This window comes from Tympanuchus pallidicinctus, unplaced genomic scaffold (genome assembly GCF_026119805.1).
Source record: "Tympanuchus pallidicinctus isolate F22 unplaced genomic scaffold, pur_lepc_1.0 scaffold8, whole genome shotgun sequence".
NCBI lineage: Eukaryota > Metazoa > Chordata > Aves > Galliformes > Phasianidae > Tympanuchus > Tympanuchus pallidicinctus.
Window position 1 is genome coordinate 6,947,995 of NW_026294802.1, and position 16,034 is coordinate 6,964,028.

Here is a 16,034-nt window from a genome sequence, read left to right on the forward strand (position 1 = left end):
AATGGCCATGCAGAGTGTCATGTGTGCAGACGCAGGTTCTTGTTCACTGCTGATGAAAATGCACAGCTAAAGATGGCACCTATGTTGGAACAATAGTGTTTTGTAGCTGGGAATTTGTTCTATCAAGTAGTGTTCTTATGTTCTTTGCATGTGCTATATTTTCCATGAAAATAAAAACCAAAGCATTACTTTCACAGCAACTTATATACATTACTGTGATACCCTGATTATACAGAGATTTGTAAAGTCAAGTCTTTTTTTAATAATATTAGAGCTGATTGAGTTTCTAATTACTTGAGAGAAATCTTTGATGGCACAAGTTGTGTCCATTTAGAAAAACCAAGACAGAGCATCCAGCACTGAATAAGAAAATTCTTGTCCTGACTTTTGAAATCAAGCCTTCATGTTGATCCTCATTGACTAGATTCTGGAAACATCAAAGCACAATGCAGGACTTAAATCTCTCTAGAAAGACTTATGAGAAATAGGAAGCAATAGAAAGAAAATCCTTTCTGGTATTCAAGAAACATTTGTTCTAGGCCTGAAAGCTACGTGTGTGTCTGTTGTTTTCAGACTTGAAGGCATTTCTGTTTGTTTATTTTTGAAGAGATGGGCCGTTTTGAAAAACAAGCGAAGTTGGCTAACATAATACAAATACTGTGAAAAGCAGACAGGGTAGACTGTACTTACGTTTCACTGTCTGTCATGTCCAGTAATTCAGAAGGACCTGCAAAAGACAGTCAAATATGTTATATAGCATTTGTTTGCATATGCGAATGTACATATGGAATATGTAAAACAAATCAACAGAAAGCTCAGTTGGCACAGATACACCAAGCTTCAAGGTAACATTTGCTTGCACAAACCCTTGCACTAGCAAAATTCTGAATACACAGTCACTGCTGGAGTCTCAGTGCCATGGAATAGCAGCTTCTAAATTATACTGAGAATGAATATTCATGGCATTTATTTTCTCACTCTTCACCTTGCTCAATTAAGTGGTTCACATAAGCACAGCACATTGGAAATGCTGATATAATGGAAACCCTGATATATTGCAAGTTACAATCTATTGTTAGTACTAGAGGGAAAATGTCATTAGGAAGTTGAAATTAGCCAAATTCTGTCCTGAATGACATCCCTGTGCTACTCTATTTAACAGCACTATACAGAATGTAGATCAGGGTGGAATATTCCCAGCAGTCCTTATATTGATATGCAAATCCTGTACTTTGCTGGTCAGCAATGATCAGGAAAGTAAGGTTAAGCAAAATAGAAAAGTTTTTTGTTAAGTGAGACAAAAAAATTCATTTTGTTGATGTGCTTTTGTTCTTGATATTCACTACAGGCAGATGTCTACAGCAATAAATTCCATTGCTGAATTACAGTGACAGGGAAAAGCTAGGATTTGGATAGCATTTGGAATGAGAAGAACTTTTCCTTTTCTAGTCTGCCTTATTATTCTCCTCTCCACTTCTCTGGAGCATACTGCCAGATGGTATGAGGCATTTAGCAAAGGGAATAGTGAAACTTCACAGGAATTTTCCTTCTCTTCAACACACTTTGACTTTCAAATTCAAGAGTCCTCAAGAGCTTATGGCAAATCTCACCTGAAACTGAGGAATTTCACTCTGTTTACTCACAAAGGCCTACTCACAACCTCTCTTCACTTCTTTCACTGAGTCTATGCTGAAGTGGATCTGAGCAGTCCATTTCTCCCTCACTCTTTTTATAACATATATATGTAGTATGTTTGGGAGAGCTGGTTGCCATGGCTCCCGGAACTGCAGATAGCTCCTTCCCTTCACCTTCCACCATCATGAGAAAGAGGTGGTCAAAAAGGTAGCATGCCTAGAACTCAGCGCATAGAGCATTGCATACCTACTGCAGCAGTTCTCCAAGCTCATTAGCCACTCTCCTAACTCTCATGCTACACCACACAGAGGTTTCACTTAGCTGTTGTGGATTTACAGCTCCCTATCCAATAGAAGAGTAATCACAAACTACGAATTCCTATAAGCACAGAAGGATACAGGAGTCTAAGCAGAGTTCCCTTGTTGAGAAAAAGAATAGCTAAGAATCTAACAAAAAACAAACAACAAAAACAGACCAAACCAAACAACCAACAACTAGATGAATAAAAACAGCTATATGAATAATATCTCTCAGGACTAAAGAAAGCCATGTTATTTCAAAAATAAAGGTTTAATAAGCCATTTCCCATGGCTTGCTGCAATACTACCTCCTAGAGAAAGGTACAAGGAATGACTTGCAGTGTTAACTTAGTAAAAATATGTTTCTGCTCATAGAGAGGACAATGAAGGTTGTGGTGTGATGGTGCAGCAACATATCTGAACTGGCCGCATTGGGCACATTCTTATCTGGCAAGAACAGAAAAAAGAGAGAAATTAGAAGAATGAGATCTGAGTGGACAGAAGAGCTGGAACTGAGTACGTCTGGTGAGAAAGAAAACCAAGGACAAAGGAAAACTGGTCAGGAGGGGAGCCAAGTACTAAGGATTGAGTGAGCATTCTACAAGTACAACTAACAGGTGCCAAGTACATCCTATCAGTGCACATGGGAGTTCTCCAGTAAACCATTCAAAACAAAACATCCAATGGGAGCAACCTGACTCCATCGCAGTTAGACTTAAGGCCAGATATTGCAGTTAATCAATTTACAGCATGACATGGTGCCAGAATTCATTCATTTTATTCTCTTTGACCTATCTCTAAAAGTATATGGTCCCAACTCACATTCAATCTGAGTTGTTTCCTTTATTTCTTCTTTGTTTTGCTTGTGCTTCTCTTAAACCACATCACGCTCTCCTCCTAATTCCCTTTCCCCTCTGTTTTGGACCTCATTTTTACATCAGTCTCCCTGGCGCTGCCAACCGACCATTCCAAATCCCCCTCTGCCCTGGGACAAAAGCTGCACATACGTGGGAAGGGCTGGCACTGGGAAAGCTAACGGCACTGTCATCCTGACCCAGCAGGGAGGCGACTGTTTTACTTCAGGACAAGAGGCAAAGAAAGAAAAGGAGACCAAGGCGCAGAGAGAGAGAGGACAAAATAACCCCATAGAAATCCGGAAGGGAAATGCATGAGTGAGATTTCTATCAAGCAAAACAGCAGGGGGGGAAATAAAAACAAAAGATAGAAATGTGTGGAGAGGTGGAGGGAGAAAAAAAAAAAAGAGAAAGAGAGAGAGAAAGAGAGAGGCTTGGGGACTAAAGAATGGCAGTATGGGGACAGGGGGGAGAAGTTTGCTTGAAAGGAGCTGAAAAGCATGACATACTGAGGGGAAGCCCAGCTGAGATCACTTTCTTTACTTCACATCTCCAATAGACTGTCTGTGTAGAATTATTAACTTTTTTCCTTCTTTCCTTCTGCCCCCTTTCACTCCACCAAAGCCCCTCTCTAATTTCTCAGGCCAAGCTAGGGACAGGAGGAGGCAAGAGAAGGAGATGCTAAAAAGCAGCTGCCCTTTAGCTGAGTTCATTACAACATAAAAGAGAGGCAAAAAGAGGCATTTCCAAAATATACAGCACCATGCAGTCTACAAGGCCTCCAAGCCTGTAACACACCCTGCCCTCTCCAGTGGAGGTGATTACAGCTACCCACAGGAGACCCACAGTTATTAACCTTTGCCAGTCCCTGGTCCTGTCAGTCCCTCCCTTTGTACAAATGGGGAAGAAGTGAATCTGTTTTTAACAGTAATGTCCTTCACTAGCAGCATTTCTGGGAGTTCATCAGTCAAAATCTTCTTTGGTTAATCATTTAATTATGGTTTTGACATACAGGACAAAAATAGGTTTGGTTCATTACTGTCAAGGAAGGATTATTTTTAAAATAACATTCACTTGCAAAAGTAGAACTATTTCAGGTCTTCCCCCAACTTTGCACTCCTAATTTCTACCTGATGTGAAGATTAACAGTGTCTGTCTTGGACTACTAGCGTCTTCTGGCTCTGAATTTCTATTGTGTGAAGATGTCTCTCATTTTAACTGTCCCTCACTCACATTAACCTCAAATTTTGTAAACCTAGAAAATAAAATGGACTATTTTATATTTTGTGCCTTCTAGGAAATCTGAGCTGTTTACTACTTAAGCAACTCACGAATGTCCCCCTGCTACAAAACATTCTGCAAATCTAGAGCTATCAGTGAATGTCAGACAAACTCAATCTTCAACAGGCTTTGTCCCCACTATAGATCTTTGTCATAGCAGAATTTGTTTTCCAAGCAAAACAAACAAAAAAACTCTAATAATAATAACAACAAATGCATTCTCTTGTTTACTAGAGGAAGCTATCTAGTGGAACAAGGACAGTGAGGTTAGAGGTCACAAAGATGTTCAGAATGACATGAACTAACTATTCCACCAGAAGTTTCCAACGCAAACTCTTAAGCAATTGTAAGCAATGTTCTGTTGAAAACTGACATTCCCTGGATTAACTACAGAACACTTGCATTTTTTTTTGAGCTTCTAGAGAAGAAAAGTAGAGAAGATATATATTGGATTGCTTGTCTTCAATAATTGTTATAAGCAGTTCAGCATTTCCAGATGAAGATTCCAAATCAAGTTTGATTCCAAATACAGGCAATGATTTAGGAGATCCTTTTCTAACTGAGATTCTTAAGTGTTCCCTACTGAACTGTGTGAAATAAATAGTTAATTTTTTTTAATGTGTAAGCATTGGTGCGTGAGATAGTTGACTGCAGCAAAAAAACATGTGGTTCTGATACCTACTGAGTTTGGCCCTCAGTTTCTTGCAAAGTGTTTTTTAGCCCAGCTACAGACAGATCTTAAAAGGTGACCTTTTCAATACAAGAAAAAGACCCTTGATTTATGAAGGCTTCTTGAACAACATGTAGGTCTGTGTATCTGCCCTTCATGCATTGGAGATGGAGAGAAATTGTTTTGAAGGAACAGCAACCAACACAACCATTCCTGCAGCAGTAAGCAGCTGTTATAACAACTACTACACTTCAGTTGTTCTAACACCTACTACTACATTGCTGCTTCAGCTGCTGTTCCAGACTCATGCCAGTCCACTGATATGTATCACAGCAATCTCTTTGTTTGACCAATCTCTGCTTTTTTCTGTCTTGAGACGGGTTATTTTCCTCCCCTTAACATCTAAAATAATTCTGATCAAGATCACAATGTAATCTCTCATATTAATATCCCTGCATAGTTGCAGAAAGCATAAAGCCATCACCACAAAAGACAGCACAACACCATTTCCTCTTCTTCACAGTCCCAGTGCTGTGCCTGAGGTGTGTTTGCTGGGGGCAAGGAGGGATTTACCACCCCTGCACCACATTCAATTCACCCCAGTAGCTTCATACCAGATAGCTAACAATCATTTTTTTGTTGCTGTTGGTCACTGTTTGAACTACATTGAGAAGATTTTCTCTGTGATTAATAACGGAATTCCTGCACTGTAGCTGGAGAGTATTTTGCTGTGGAGCTCTTATTAATGTTAACCATCTCTAGTCACGTGTTCTTGATAAACTCTATGACAGAAAAACTATGGGGGAATTAGAGGTGGACAAAAGTAATGGCCAAAAGAAGAGTAAGATCCATTTTTATCAAGTGTGTCAATTAGCAGAAATAAGAAGCTAGATACAAGGAAAGCCTCAGATATTAATAGTGTTGGATGAGGTCTCATACACTAATTATTAATGAGAAGATGCCAGGTGCCAGAGAAACAACATAAAAACAAGGACATCATGATGATGATTCAGCAAGAGAGCTTGTTTGTGACTGAGAAGTGCCCAGGGTAGAAATGAGATTCATTAATTGCTTAGTGGGAGAAAGAGGAGGCCCCTATTAGAGCATTGTCCCATGCATTTTCTGATCCCCAGAGAATGTTAAACAAACAATGCATTTGGAGAAGCCGAGAGGACATATGTCTGGAAAGCTGCAAAAGCTTCCTGTCATCCTTGGGGACAGGGGGATGGGGGGGGGGAGAGAGAAACTGAGTTGACATTTGCTCAACCTTCTGGTTTGTCTTTGTCTAACTGTCCGTAATCCCCTACATTTCTCTATTCACTTAAAAAATTCCCATGGATTTCCTGCTCACATCCTCACCAGCTTAAATGATCTCATTTTAAACCCTCATTGAAAGAATAGTAACTGGGTCAGTCTGTAATTTAAGGTATGTGTGCCTAAGAAAAGTCCTGGAGAGGTATCCTTGAGAGCGAAGTGGCACAGGTCATGCGAACCAAGAGAAGAAACAAGAAAGACTAAGAAAATTAGGTGAAATTATGTCTATCTACAGAATTTAGAGGCATATAAATGAATTGTAACCTATGAGATGATCCAGAGAAGTCAAATAAGAAGTAAATTTAGTGATAGTAAGACTTGCTACAACATCGGAGAAAAATAGCCAGAATTTGGATATAAGGCCAGCTATATGTATCTATCAGATGTAGGTATCTCTACACAAAAAAAAAGACCCTTCTCTTAGCCAAATAACTGGAGAACAGTTCAGCTGCCCACATATGGATATTTTATGATATTTTGAAGGGTAAGCCTTGGTATGAATTTGGAATTACAGGGATGTTTGTCTAGGCTCCTGCTGGCAGTCCAGAAGGATATGAGTTCTACAGGCCTTGCATGTTATCTATGGACCCATGCAGAACTTAGACCTATTGACTATATCACACCGTATAAAAACCTAAGCTTTAAGAGCCAAACTGAAGCTAAATCCCACTCCAACTAAAACCAGTGTTAACAGATGTATTATTGTCTCTTTATTTACTGTGTGTAGTGCTTTTTTCTTCTCTCTGTGAAACTTCCGTAGCAACTTTCAGGCATTAGCTAATACATTATAATTGCCAGAGATAGTCTCTGTATTTGTGAGTAGTTGTCATGCTGTTATGGCCTATATCATTTTCCAGCAGTCAACAAGATCACAGTAGTTTGAACAGGCAGAAACTCCTAAGTACTGCTAACTCAAACATATGTAAAATGCAAATTCTTACATAGCCCATGTAAGCATGCCTGTGATCCTGTTACTGACAAACATAAAAAGAGTCTGAAGGAAAAAACTGAAATGGCAAGCTCACAGCATACGAATATAAATATTTTAAATGGATATCACAGATTATTGTTATGAGATGGACTTGAAAAACAAACAAAAAAAAAAGATACAAAATATTGGAAGGTTGTGAAGGAAACTACGCAAATCCAGTCTAGAAACAAATGCATAGCTTCCTAACCAGCATTATTAAATACTGAAATAATATGAATGGTAGGAGGGACTTTCCATTTCTGTTCATGATTTTGCACAGATTAGATCCTTTCTACAACACGTGCTTTAATAGGAATACAAATTAATTTTGCAGTCTCATGCCAGAGGGCAAACTAGATCATCGCACCGGGTCTTCAAACATCACAACTGATGAAACTGTGAAAATTCCCATTCTCCTCAAAACTCATTTTAGTTTCCTTTCATCTGGAGCCATTCCTGTCATTGCCGCCACATTCCTAGTCTCCTGCTCACGCCTTCTACAAGTGGCTGAGGGTGATGACAACGAGTGAGAATGCTCCCAGCCATGCTGTGCTGTGTGGTTTCACCTGGCTGACACACTCGGCTGCAGTACAGCTCTTTGCAGGTTTGCACACTGACTCACCGTGTTCCAGGATATACTTCACAATCTCGCCATGCCCACTCTTGGCAGCGTGATGCAACAAGGAGCCATGGTCAGGTCCTTGGATTAGCAAATTGGCTCCTTTTTTACAGCATTCTATGAACTAGGAAAAAAAAAACACATGCATACCCATAAAGAAGGATAATGCAGGAAAAGCAGAAAAACAGATATGCAGGCAAATCATGTATTAATTTCCGCAGGAGATCAGTACAAGAATGCAATGCAATGAAATGTAATATTACATTAAAGCCAGCTTTTAGGCCCCAGTGAAAAAAAGATATTTTAAACTAGAAGCATTGACAATTATATGGGTTAACAAAAGCAGATCATATTTCCTGAACAATGAGACACTGCTGCTCTATGGGTGGTGAATTATTGCTTGCTATAAATGACTTGCAAAAACACTTACAGTGAAGCTGTTAGGAAATTTAAAAATATATGTATTTAATAGAAAATTCTGGCTTATCTCCTGAAAATTTCACTTTTTTTAATCAGTAAAGGAAGCATATCCAAAGTAAACACCTTCTGACTAAACCAGAAAACTCTGACTCAAAAATCTATAGGGAGCTGGATTTGAGCTGCCACACACTCTCCTTTCTATTCAGAGTCCTCCAAGAGGAAGGCACTATCCAAGACAAGGACAGGCAACATCCACTAGTCAGTTCTCAGATTTTCTGTAAACTCTTTCTGTAATACAGATTATTGCAGAAAAGAGGGTGTAGCTGGTGACAGTGGGACATTACTTATGACACATGACAACTGAAGAAGGACAAGTTTCCTTGTCAAAGCAAACTCAGGCAAAAAGCTTTCAAGTAACAGAAATGGAACAATATTTTAATGACTGCTTGCTTGAGGAACATTCCCTAGATGCTGCAGCTGCCACACTAGGGGAGAAAGATTAGAAGGTATATCTGCAGGCCAAGGGTTGCCCTAACAGTACTGTCATTTTTATGAATGGTTCCAAGCTGGCTTTTTGCAGATAATATTGCAATCATTAATCACACTCCTCATTCAAATTCAGGGACATGTTTGCAAACCCCTATTTGGCTACTGAAACAAGCAGCCTGAATAAGTGTCAGGCATAGAACTTCAGACTTAGAGAACAAGGCTTTTTACATGGGATGCCTTTTCCTACCAAAGCAAGGTACCAAAAATTGACCATACCAAAATGCTATTGGTTTTGAGACATCTATCAAACAGTAAGGCATCAAACTGAGTTTCATTCTACCTGGTCTTTGGTTGCCTAGGAAGATATTAAGATGTCTCTAACAACTCTAATTGCTTGGCCACCAACATCACTGCAATAAAACATCTAAAACAACATCTGCAACATCTACACTGTTGCCTAGTGCTACATCTTCCAGTACATGATTTCTCTATTGATAATTGACACAGTGCTCTATACAGTGCACTATGGACCCTAGGCTGAAAGGTGCTGCCTAACATAAGATCCTATTCACTCAAATTTCACACCTCACCTAACTGATGTGCTTCCTAATACTCCGGGTTTCCTGGAAAGGCTGTAAAATGGCTTTTGACAGCAGTCCCTACAGCAGTCTGCTTATGTTTTGAGCAGAGGTGTGATATAATTTACAGCATATCAAACCTTCTAGTAGCTGTGAAAACGTGGACACTCAGTACTCTGTGCTTACCTTCAGCAGATCACCAGCTATGACTGCCTGTAAAAGTGCTGCAAAAGACAAACAGAAAATTAATGTTAGGTAGAAAGCATTCTGTATATGGCCTCATAACTGAGAACACATCTCACTGTGTGCACAAGTTAAGACAGGCGCTTCAATCCACTTGTATCCTCATATACCATTAAAACTGGTGAGGACTCTGGACTGACATTTTGAGAAGGGAGAAGGAAGACTACGCATGTTGCATGAATGATGTATGGACAATGAACCATTATTTCCAATGACACCCTGGAACTGCGTGTTTCTGTCTGAAGTTTTGCTTTGTGGCACTTCAGAGAATTTTCAAGACAGGATGGACTTGACACCTTGGCACCTAAGCTATAGCTGAAGATATCAATGCCAAACACCTGAGATTCCTACAGACCGCTCAGACTGTGGGACTGATGGTGGAGTGGTCAGTCAGCATCAGATACACTGAGAGTCCAAAGCCACAGAAAACAGAGGGGCAAATCAGAGATTTCTTAATATTTATTTGTATTGTAAGAACATCTTGGCCTGCCAGAATGCAGCAAGTCCCACCAGTTTGGTAGGCAAGATCAAACACAGAGCAGGAGCCAGTTCCCATCCTTTTACCTTTGGTAATTTAGACAGACACAGAAGGAAAAAGAGACAGAGAGGCACAGTGAACAAAGAATCACAATAAGGCAGTGAAGAGAGCCCAGATCTACTCACTGCCACAACTGTTTGTCCCAAGCCCATTAGAAAGAAGAGGGAAGGCAAGAGCCTGAGACTCTGTATTGTCCTGTGTATAGGCTGCACTGAGCAAGAGTACTAGTAGATAACAATTAACCACCCTTTTCCCGCTTTCTCACTATTATAACTTATATAATAAATTAAAATATATATATTATATATATTATTGGGAAAGCAGTTTTTTTGGTTTGCATCATAAAAAGCATTAAACATTTGCCTCAGTTCATTCTTTTTCAAGAATGCCAAAGCCCATTTCTGTCAACTCTAGACAGTGCAATCAGGTTAAGTATTTGCTGAAGTGCCATCCTTGATATAATGATGCCAAAAGCTCATTTAGGGAGGAACAAGGGAGAAGGAAAACTATAATAAGGACCTGTATCTGAAAAATAACACACAGGAAACTGCACAATGTGAATTCCATGTGGAGTTTTTGTTGCAACCCCAGAAGTGACATGGCAGAAAAGGAGAAGTATGAAAAGACAACTCAGCAAACATTCCTTTCTTTGAAAACATCTGGACTGCTATACAGCTTTCAGAGGTCTCAGTGACACCTAATGCCCTAGTCTCAGAGCAATAGGAAAAGCAAAAATTCAGTCCAGCTAATTTCTCATTCAGGAAAGCAAGAACTGCAATAACAAGTATTCCTTGTAACACTGGATTTAGGGCAGTCCTACAGCGATCATAAGTTAAACTAAGTCTAGTAAATCCCTTAGTGCCTGTGGGGACCAGGGCACTCTGCTTTGAGGAATGGAAGAAGTCAAACACCATCAAGTAGGATAATGAACTGGAAAAATACATTTGTGTCTTTTCTTCGGACTTCATTTTCAGTGGGGTACAGTAATCTTTTTTCCCCTGTAGTTCCAGTGCTGGCTCTGCCTAATTTAATACAAGAAAAGAATGTGGCCCTTATGCTACTCAGTTCATCTTTTTTTTTTTTTTTTTTTTTTTTTTGTCCTTATTCACATTCAGAGCCACAGTTATTGTGTGGGCTGATGCAGTCTGGGCTTGTGTAACTATTCTGGTCTCCTCACACATGCAGAAATCAAATGAACTGGTGACACCAGCTTTTCATTGCCATCTACATTCTCTATTTTAAGATATGGTTACCTTAAAATTACTTAAGAGACAGAAATACATTTTCTCATGCAAATTAGAGTTGGTAGTTGAGGTTATAGTTCAGAAAAGCCAGGAGATCCAGTAAACTGTAAAGTCAAAATAAAAGTCTGGCAAGTCTTCTGCATTGAGGACTCATAACCAGAGGTTTTCCTGGTGATATTAGGATAAAACAACTTTAAACACATTAAACAAAGTTAAAGCAATCTTGTCCTCTCTTCTCTAAGCCTCCAATCCAGCTAAGCATTTAGGTAGGTGCTTAGCTTTGAGCTGATCACATTCTTTTTACCAAGCCTACCTGCAAACGATTTTAAGTACCCTGATAGAGTATAACCTATTGCATAAATGAATGCACTACAGATCAACAAAACCAGCTGTCATAACAAGTAGATGAGATCACAATAAAATAATTCTGTACAGTAAGCCACAATACTGGGAGACTTAAAAGCTATAGAACTAGATATGGAGAAAGGTTCAGAATAGAGCTCACTTTTGCACACACTTATTGCTGAGCAGACTAACCCTGTAAACTCAAATGGGGTTGGTGAGCATACTCAGGAGGAGGGGTTGCAGGGCAAAAATTATCTGGTTGTAAAAGAAGCGGTTAAAGCAAGTAAGAAAATGGTAGTGCTAAGACAGTTGAATGAGAAATTGGACAAAAACACAGTTAACATGCAATACCAAGCTATCTTAAAATCACTAAAATAAGCATTTTTTTTTGTCTTCTGAGCAACGCTGCACCACTGGTGTAATATACAACATGAGTTATGAATTGTTTTAAATCATAAATAACTTCATGTCTTAAAGATGCTTCAAAAACTACTTAATTTAAAAAATATTTAAATCAAGCCTTTTTCTTTTTTTCCTCAACTTCTCGTGTGACAAATATGTTTCATGACTAATAAAAATGTTTTATTACTCTTTTCATTTCTTTAACAAGCAGACTTATTGCTGATGAAATGTGACACCTTGACAAGACTCAGATTCAAGTGGTCTGGCCATATAACTAGGCTGTCACAGTGCTAGACACCCTGGGCTGCCTTCTCAGCAAAGTTCAACTCTTTCTATGTCTGCATCATACAGACAGCCCCTACTCCATTTCTGTACCATGAGCAATTGCTTTGCTGAAATGCCCAGCAAATGTAAATCACTCCCAGGATGATGAATCTTGACAGTCACTTCGCTTGCCAGGATATGGACATCCAGAAATACAGATCATGCATGAAACAGCTGCTGGAGAGCAGCAACTTTGAGTCTCCACTGGATGAATTTTGACACCTGGCTCTAATCACCCCTTGGCCAACTTAAATCACTAAGTTGGCCACATTACAAACAAAACTGAAACAAGACACACAGATGACTTATAAATTAAATACAAGTACATAATCCACTGACTGGGAAAAAAAAAAAAATGTTAAAAAGACTGGTATTTGAATTCTGGTAATTCTGCAAACTAATGCAGCTTTCTCTTTGTACTTAGCACTGTTGAGGCCATGCCTTGACTGCTGTGTTCAGTTTTTGGCCCCTCACTAGAAGATATTGGGGCCCAGGAGCATGTCCAGAGAAGGGCAACAGAGCTATGAAGGGTCTGGTGCATAACGCTTATGCTCACAAATTTCAGAAGCTTTCTGTATTTCTGCAGCATGAGAATATCAGGGTGGGAAGGGATCTTTGAGTCACTGAATCCAGCCTGTAGTTAAAAACAACCATGGAATGGTTTAACTGCTCACGTAAGACTGATTGTACATCACTCCAGCACAGACCTCAAAAGCTGCCTAGCACATTCTCATAATGTAACTGCAAACAAAGACAGACCTATGACTGCAACGTATCACAAGAAAGAAAAACAGTAGAGGGACAGAAGATGTTGCCACTATCTTCTTTCTTCAGAAGCAATATTTGATAAAGACAATTATCAGAACCATCTTGAGTGAGGAAAGGCTCAGCCACCGACAACTACACCTTCCCATCTGCCATGCAGGAAAATTACCCTCTGATCCCAAAGCTGCTGATCAGCTCAGTGCCAAGGACATAAGTGGGTCTCAGCACTAGGCTACTGATATGACAGAAAAGAATCTCAAAGCACAGTATGGTTCTACAGTCTGCCAACATCAGCAGTACAGAATTAATCTGTCTTTTTATGTGAGTAAAGACAACCATAAGCCATAAATATCTTCCAGATTTTACTAGCCAGACTGCACACTTGGTTTTATGCTTTCTAGGTCACAGTTACAACTGCTACTACCATGCAAACTAAGCCATAGTGAATAATGATAAAACCATTTGCCTTCTTTGAAGCTATTGCTGTTTTCAGGGAATTCTTTAGTGAAGGTCTGGGGAGCATCAGTGGAGGGAGCATAATATTTAAAAGTGCTTTAAGATATAAGTACTGCACAAAGGACTTGTCACATCCACGATTAAAGTGCAGGTATAAGGTATTCGAGGTATAAGAACAAAACGCACTGTGTGAAAGCAAAGCATTATTTATGATAACACATCTTACTACAGGTTGAAAATTATAAGGCTAACTATGCACCTGACCATGTATGACAGTAAGCAAGGAATCTTGCTTTTAAGCACATGGGAAATTCTGGTAGGATTTACCAAACATAACTCCAAAGTGTAAAAAAATTGGGGCTGATAAAGCCTTCAGCTCCTCCAGAAGACACAGTAAGACAAGTGATGATCTGAAATATTCAGGACCTTGTGCAAACCTCATTTATCAGGCAGTGGCTACAGCCATCCAGCTCTTTCTAAGACAAAGAACTTGGAATTAACATCTCATCCACATTTCAGTGCTGGATGTTTCTTTCTGGTTAGAAGCAGATAACAAATACATTAGACTTCAGGGTTCCACTGTGAGTCATCTGACTATGAGCCTTGGCGTACATCTCCATTTCCTGCCAGATATGCTCCAGGGAACTCTTAAGGATCACGTCTTCAAATGCTGCCTCACTCAAGCCTTGCTGGGCTGATAACAATAAAAAAATAAAATAAAAAAAACCTGCAGCAGAAGGTGACATCATCACATTTCTTCGCTGTTATTAAACTTAACTTGGCCTATCATTAGCTTCCAGAACATTCCCCATTCTTTATTACTGCTGAGGACTATGAAATTCACAGAACCAGAAATTTAAAATAATTACTGTTTTACATGTTGAGAAGTTAAAAGCTGACCCTGACTAGAAGAGTGTTCTTTTTACACAGCAGGAGTCTTCTGAGTTATTAAAGTTCAGCATTACAAAAAACGATAAGAAAACAAGTTCCTGTTCATAATTTTGCACTAGTTTTACCAAAATCAATGGTTTTATCAAAATCAATAATAACTATTTCAGTCACTCAAAAAGCTAAGCTCTCAAGTGAGTGTGTAGTCTATATAGATTATCATTCAGAAATACACTGTTTTCTCTGTAAACAACAATTTGCTTGTAAAAGCTCTGTACAATCCAGTAAATATCAATCCTAATATGAAAAGCTGACAGGAACATAACTTATACAGAAATGTACAGAGCTGATCTTTCTTTTACTGCAGACTGACCTTCAACCTTGGCCTGCAGGAAAAGGTGATGGATCAGGCCTCTTTGGAGAAGTGGAATAACTTAACATGAGCCAACAGTGTGCATTTGCAGCCCAAAAAGCCAATAGTATGCTGGGTTACATCAGAATAGGGGTGGCCAGCAGGGACAGGGAGGGGATTGTTCCCCTCTGCTCTGCCCTTGTGAGGTCCCATCTGGAGTACTGAGTCCAGATCTGGGACCCTCAGCACAAGAAAGATATGGAGCTTTTGGAATGGATCCATAGGAGGGCCACAAAGAATATCAGAGGGCTGGAGCACCTCTCCTACAAAGAAAAGTCGAGGGAGTTGGGCTTCTTCAGCTCGGAGAAGGCTCAGGGGAGACCTTACACAACCATTCAGTGCTTAAAAGCAGATTTTAAGCAGGAGAGAAATCAACGCTTTACATGGGTAGACGGTGATAGGACAAGGAGGAATGGTTTCAAAGTAAAAGAGGTCAGACTTAGATTAGATGTCAGGGAGAAGTTCTTTACTCAGAAGACAAGGAGGTGCTGGACCAGTCTGCCCAGAGAAGCTGTGGGTGCCCAATCCATAGAGGCATTTAAGGCCAGGCTGGATGGGGCCCTAGGCAATTTGATCTAGGTCCTTGATTACGTGGTTGGCAACTCTGCCTGTGCCAGTGCAGTTGGAACTTGATGATCTTTATGGTCCCCTTCCAACCCAAGTCACTCCATGATTTGATGGTTGGACTGGATGATCTTAAAGATCTTTTCCAACCTTAGTGTTCCTGTGATTCTATGATTCCTGTGATTTTATGACTACTTCCCTTCCACGAGGAAAATGATAAACTAGCATCTCAGCTGACATATCTAAAAGGGTCTGCCAGTACCACAGACAGTTTTTAGGGATCCACAGTGAAGAAAAGTTGAAAATCTCTGCATTTGAGCTTTTATAAGCCAGTCACCTCTTCTTAATATTTAATCTGCTTTTAAGGTTATTGGGAGGGAAAAAATAAATAAAATAAAATAAAATAAAATAAAATAAAATAAAATAAAATAAAACCACCACCTTTAAAATATGTACTCCAGATTGTCTACATAACTGAGAAATTAAATAAAAAATTAATAATGCTTTGTTGGAATGACTGCAAGCTGGCAGGTCTTTGATCTGCAGACAGTCTCAAGTCTCACTGAAGCTGATGATGCTTAAACATTTCTCTTTGAAGCTAAGCGGAGAGGAAAGAGCAATTAAACGTTTCTTCATGTCTTTTATGCACCTGCAAGTACTGGAAACAACTACTAAAGATGGCAACAAACAGAAGTAAATGGGAATAAAATCTCATGCATTGAGG

At 39.5% G+C, this 16,034-nt stretch overlaps 1 protein-coding gene across 6 annotated transcripts in view; it reads right to left on the reverse strand.

Annotated features, from left to right (window-relative positions):
• DGKI (diacylglycerol kinase iota) overlaps nucleotides 1–16,034 on the reverse strand; it is a 214,458-nt gene that overhangs the window by 10,286 nt on the left and 188,138 nt on the right. For all 6 annotated transcript variants that reach the window (XM_052668696.1, XM_052668695.1, XM_052668698.1 and 3 more), the window contains 3 exons: nucleotides 9,316–9,353; nucleotides 7,646–7,766; nucleotides 691–727 (listed from right to left, as the gene is read on the reverse strand). In XM_052668696.1, the coding sequence (XP_052524656.1) occupies nucleotides 691–727; nucleotides 7,646–7,766; nucleotides 9,316–9,353 (196 nt within the window). The remainder of the gene's footprint in view (nucleotides 1–690; nucleotides 728–7,645; nucleotides 7,767–9,315; nucleotides 9,354–16,034) is intronic.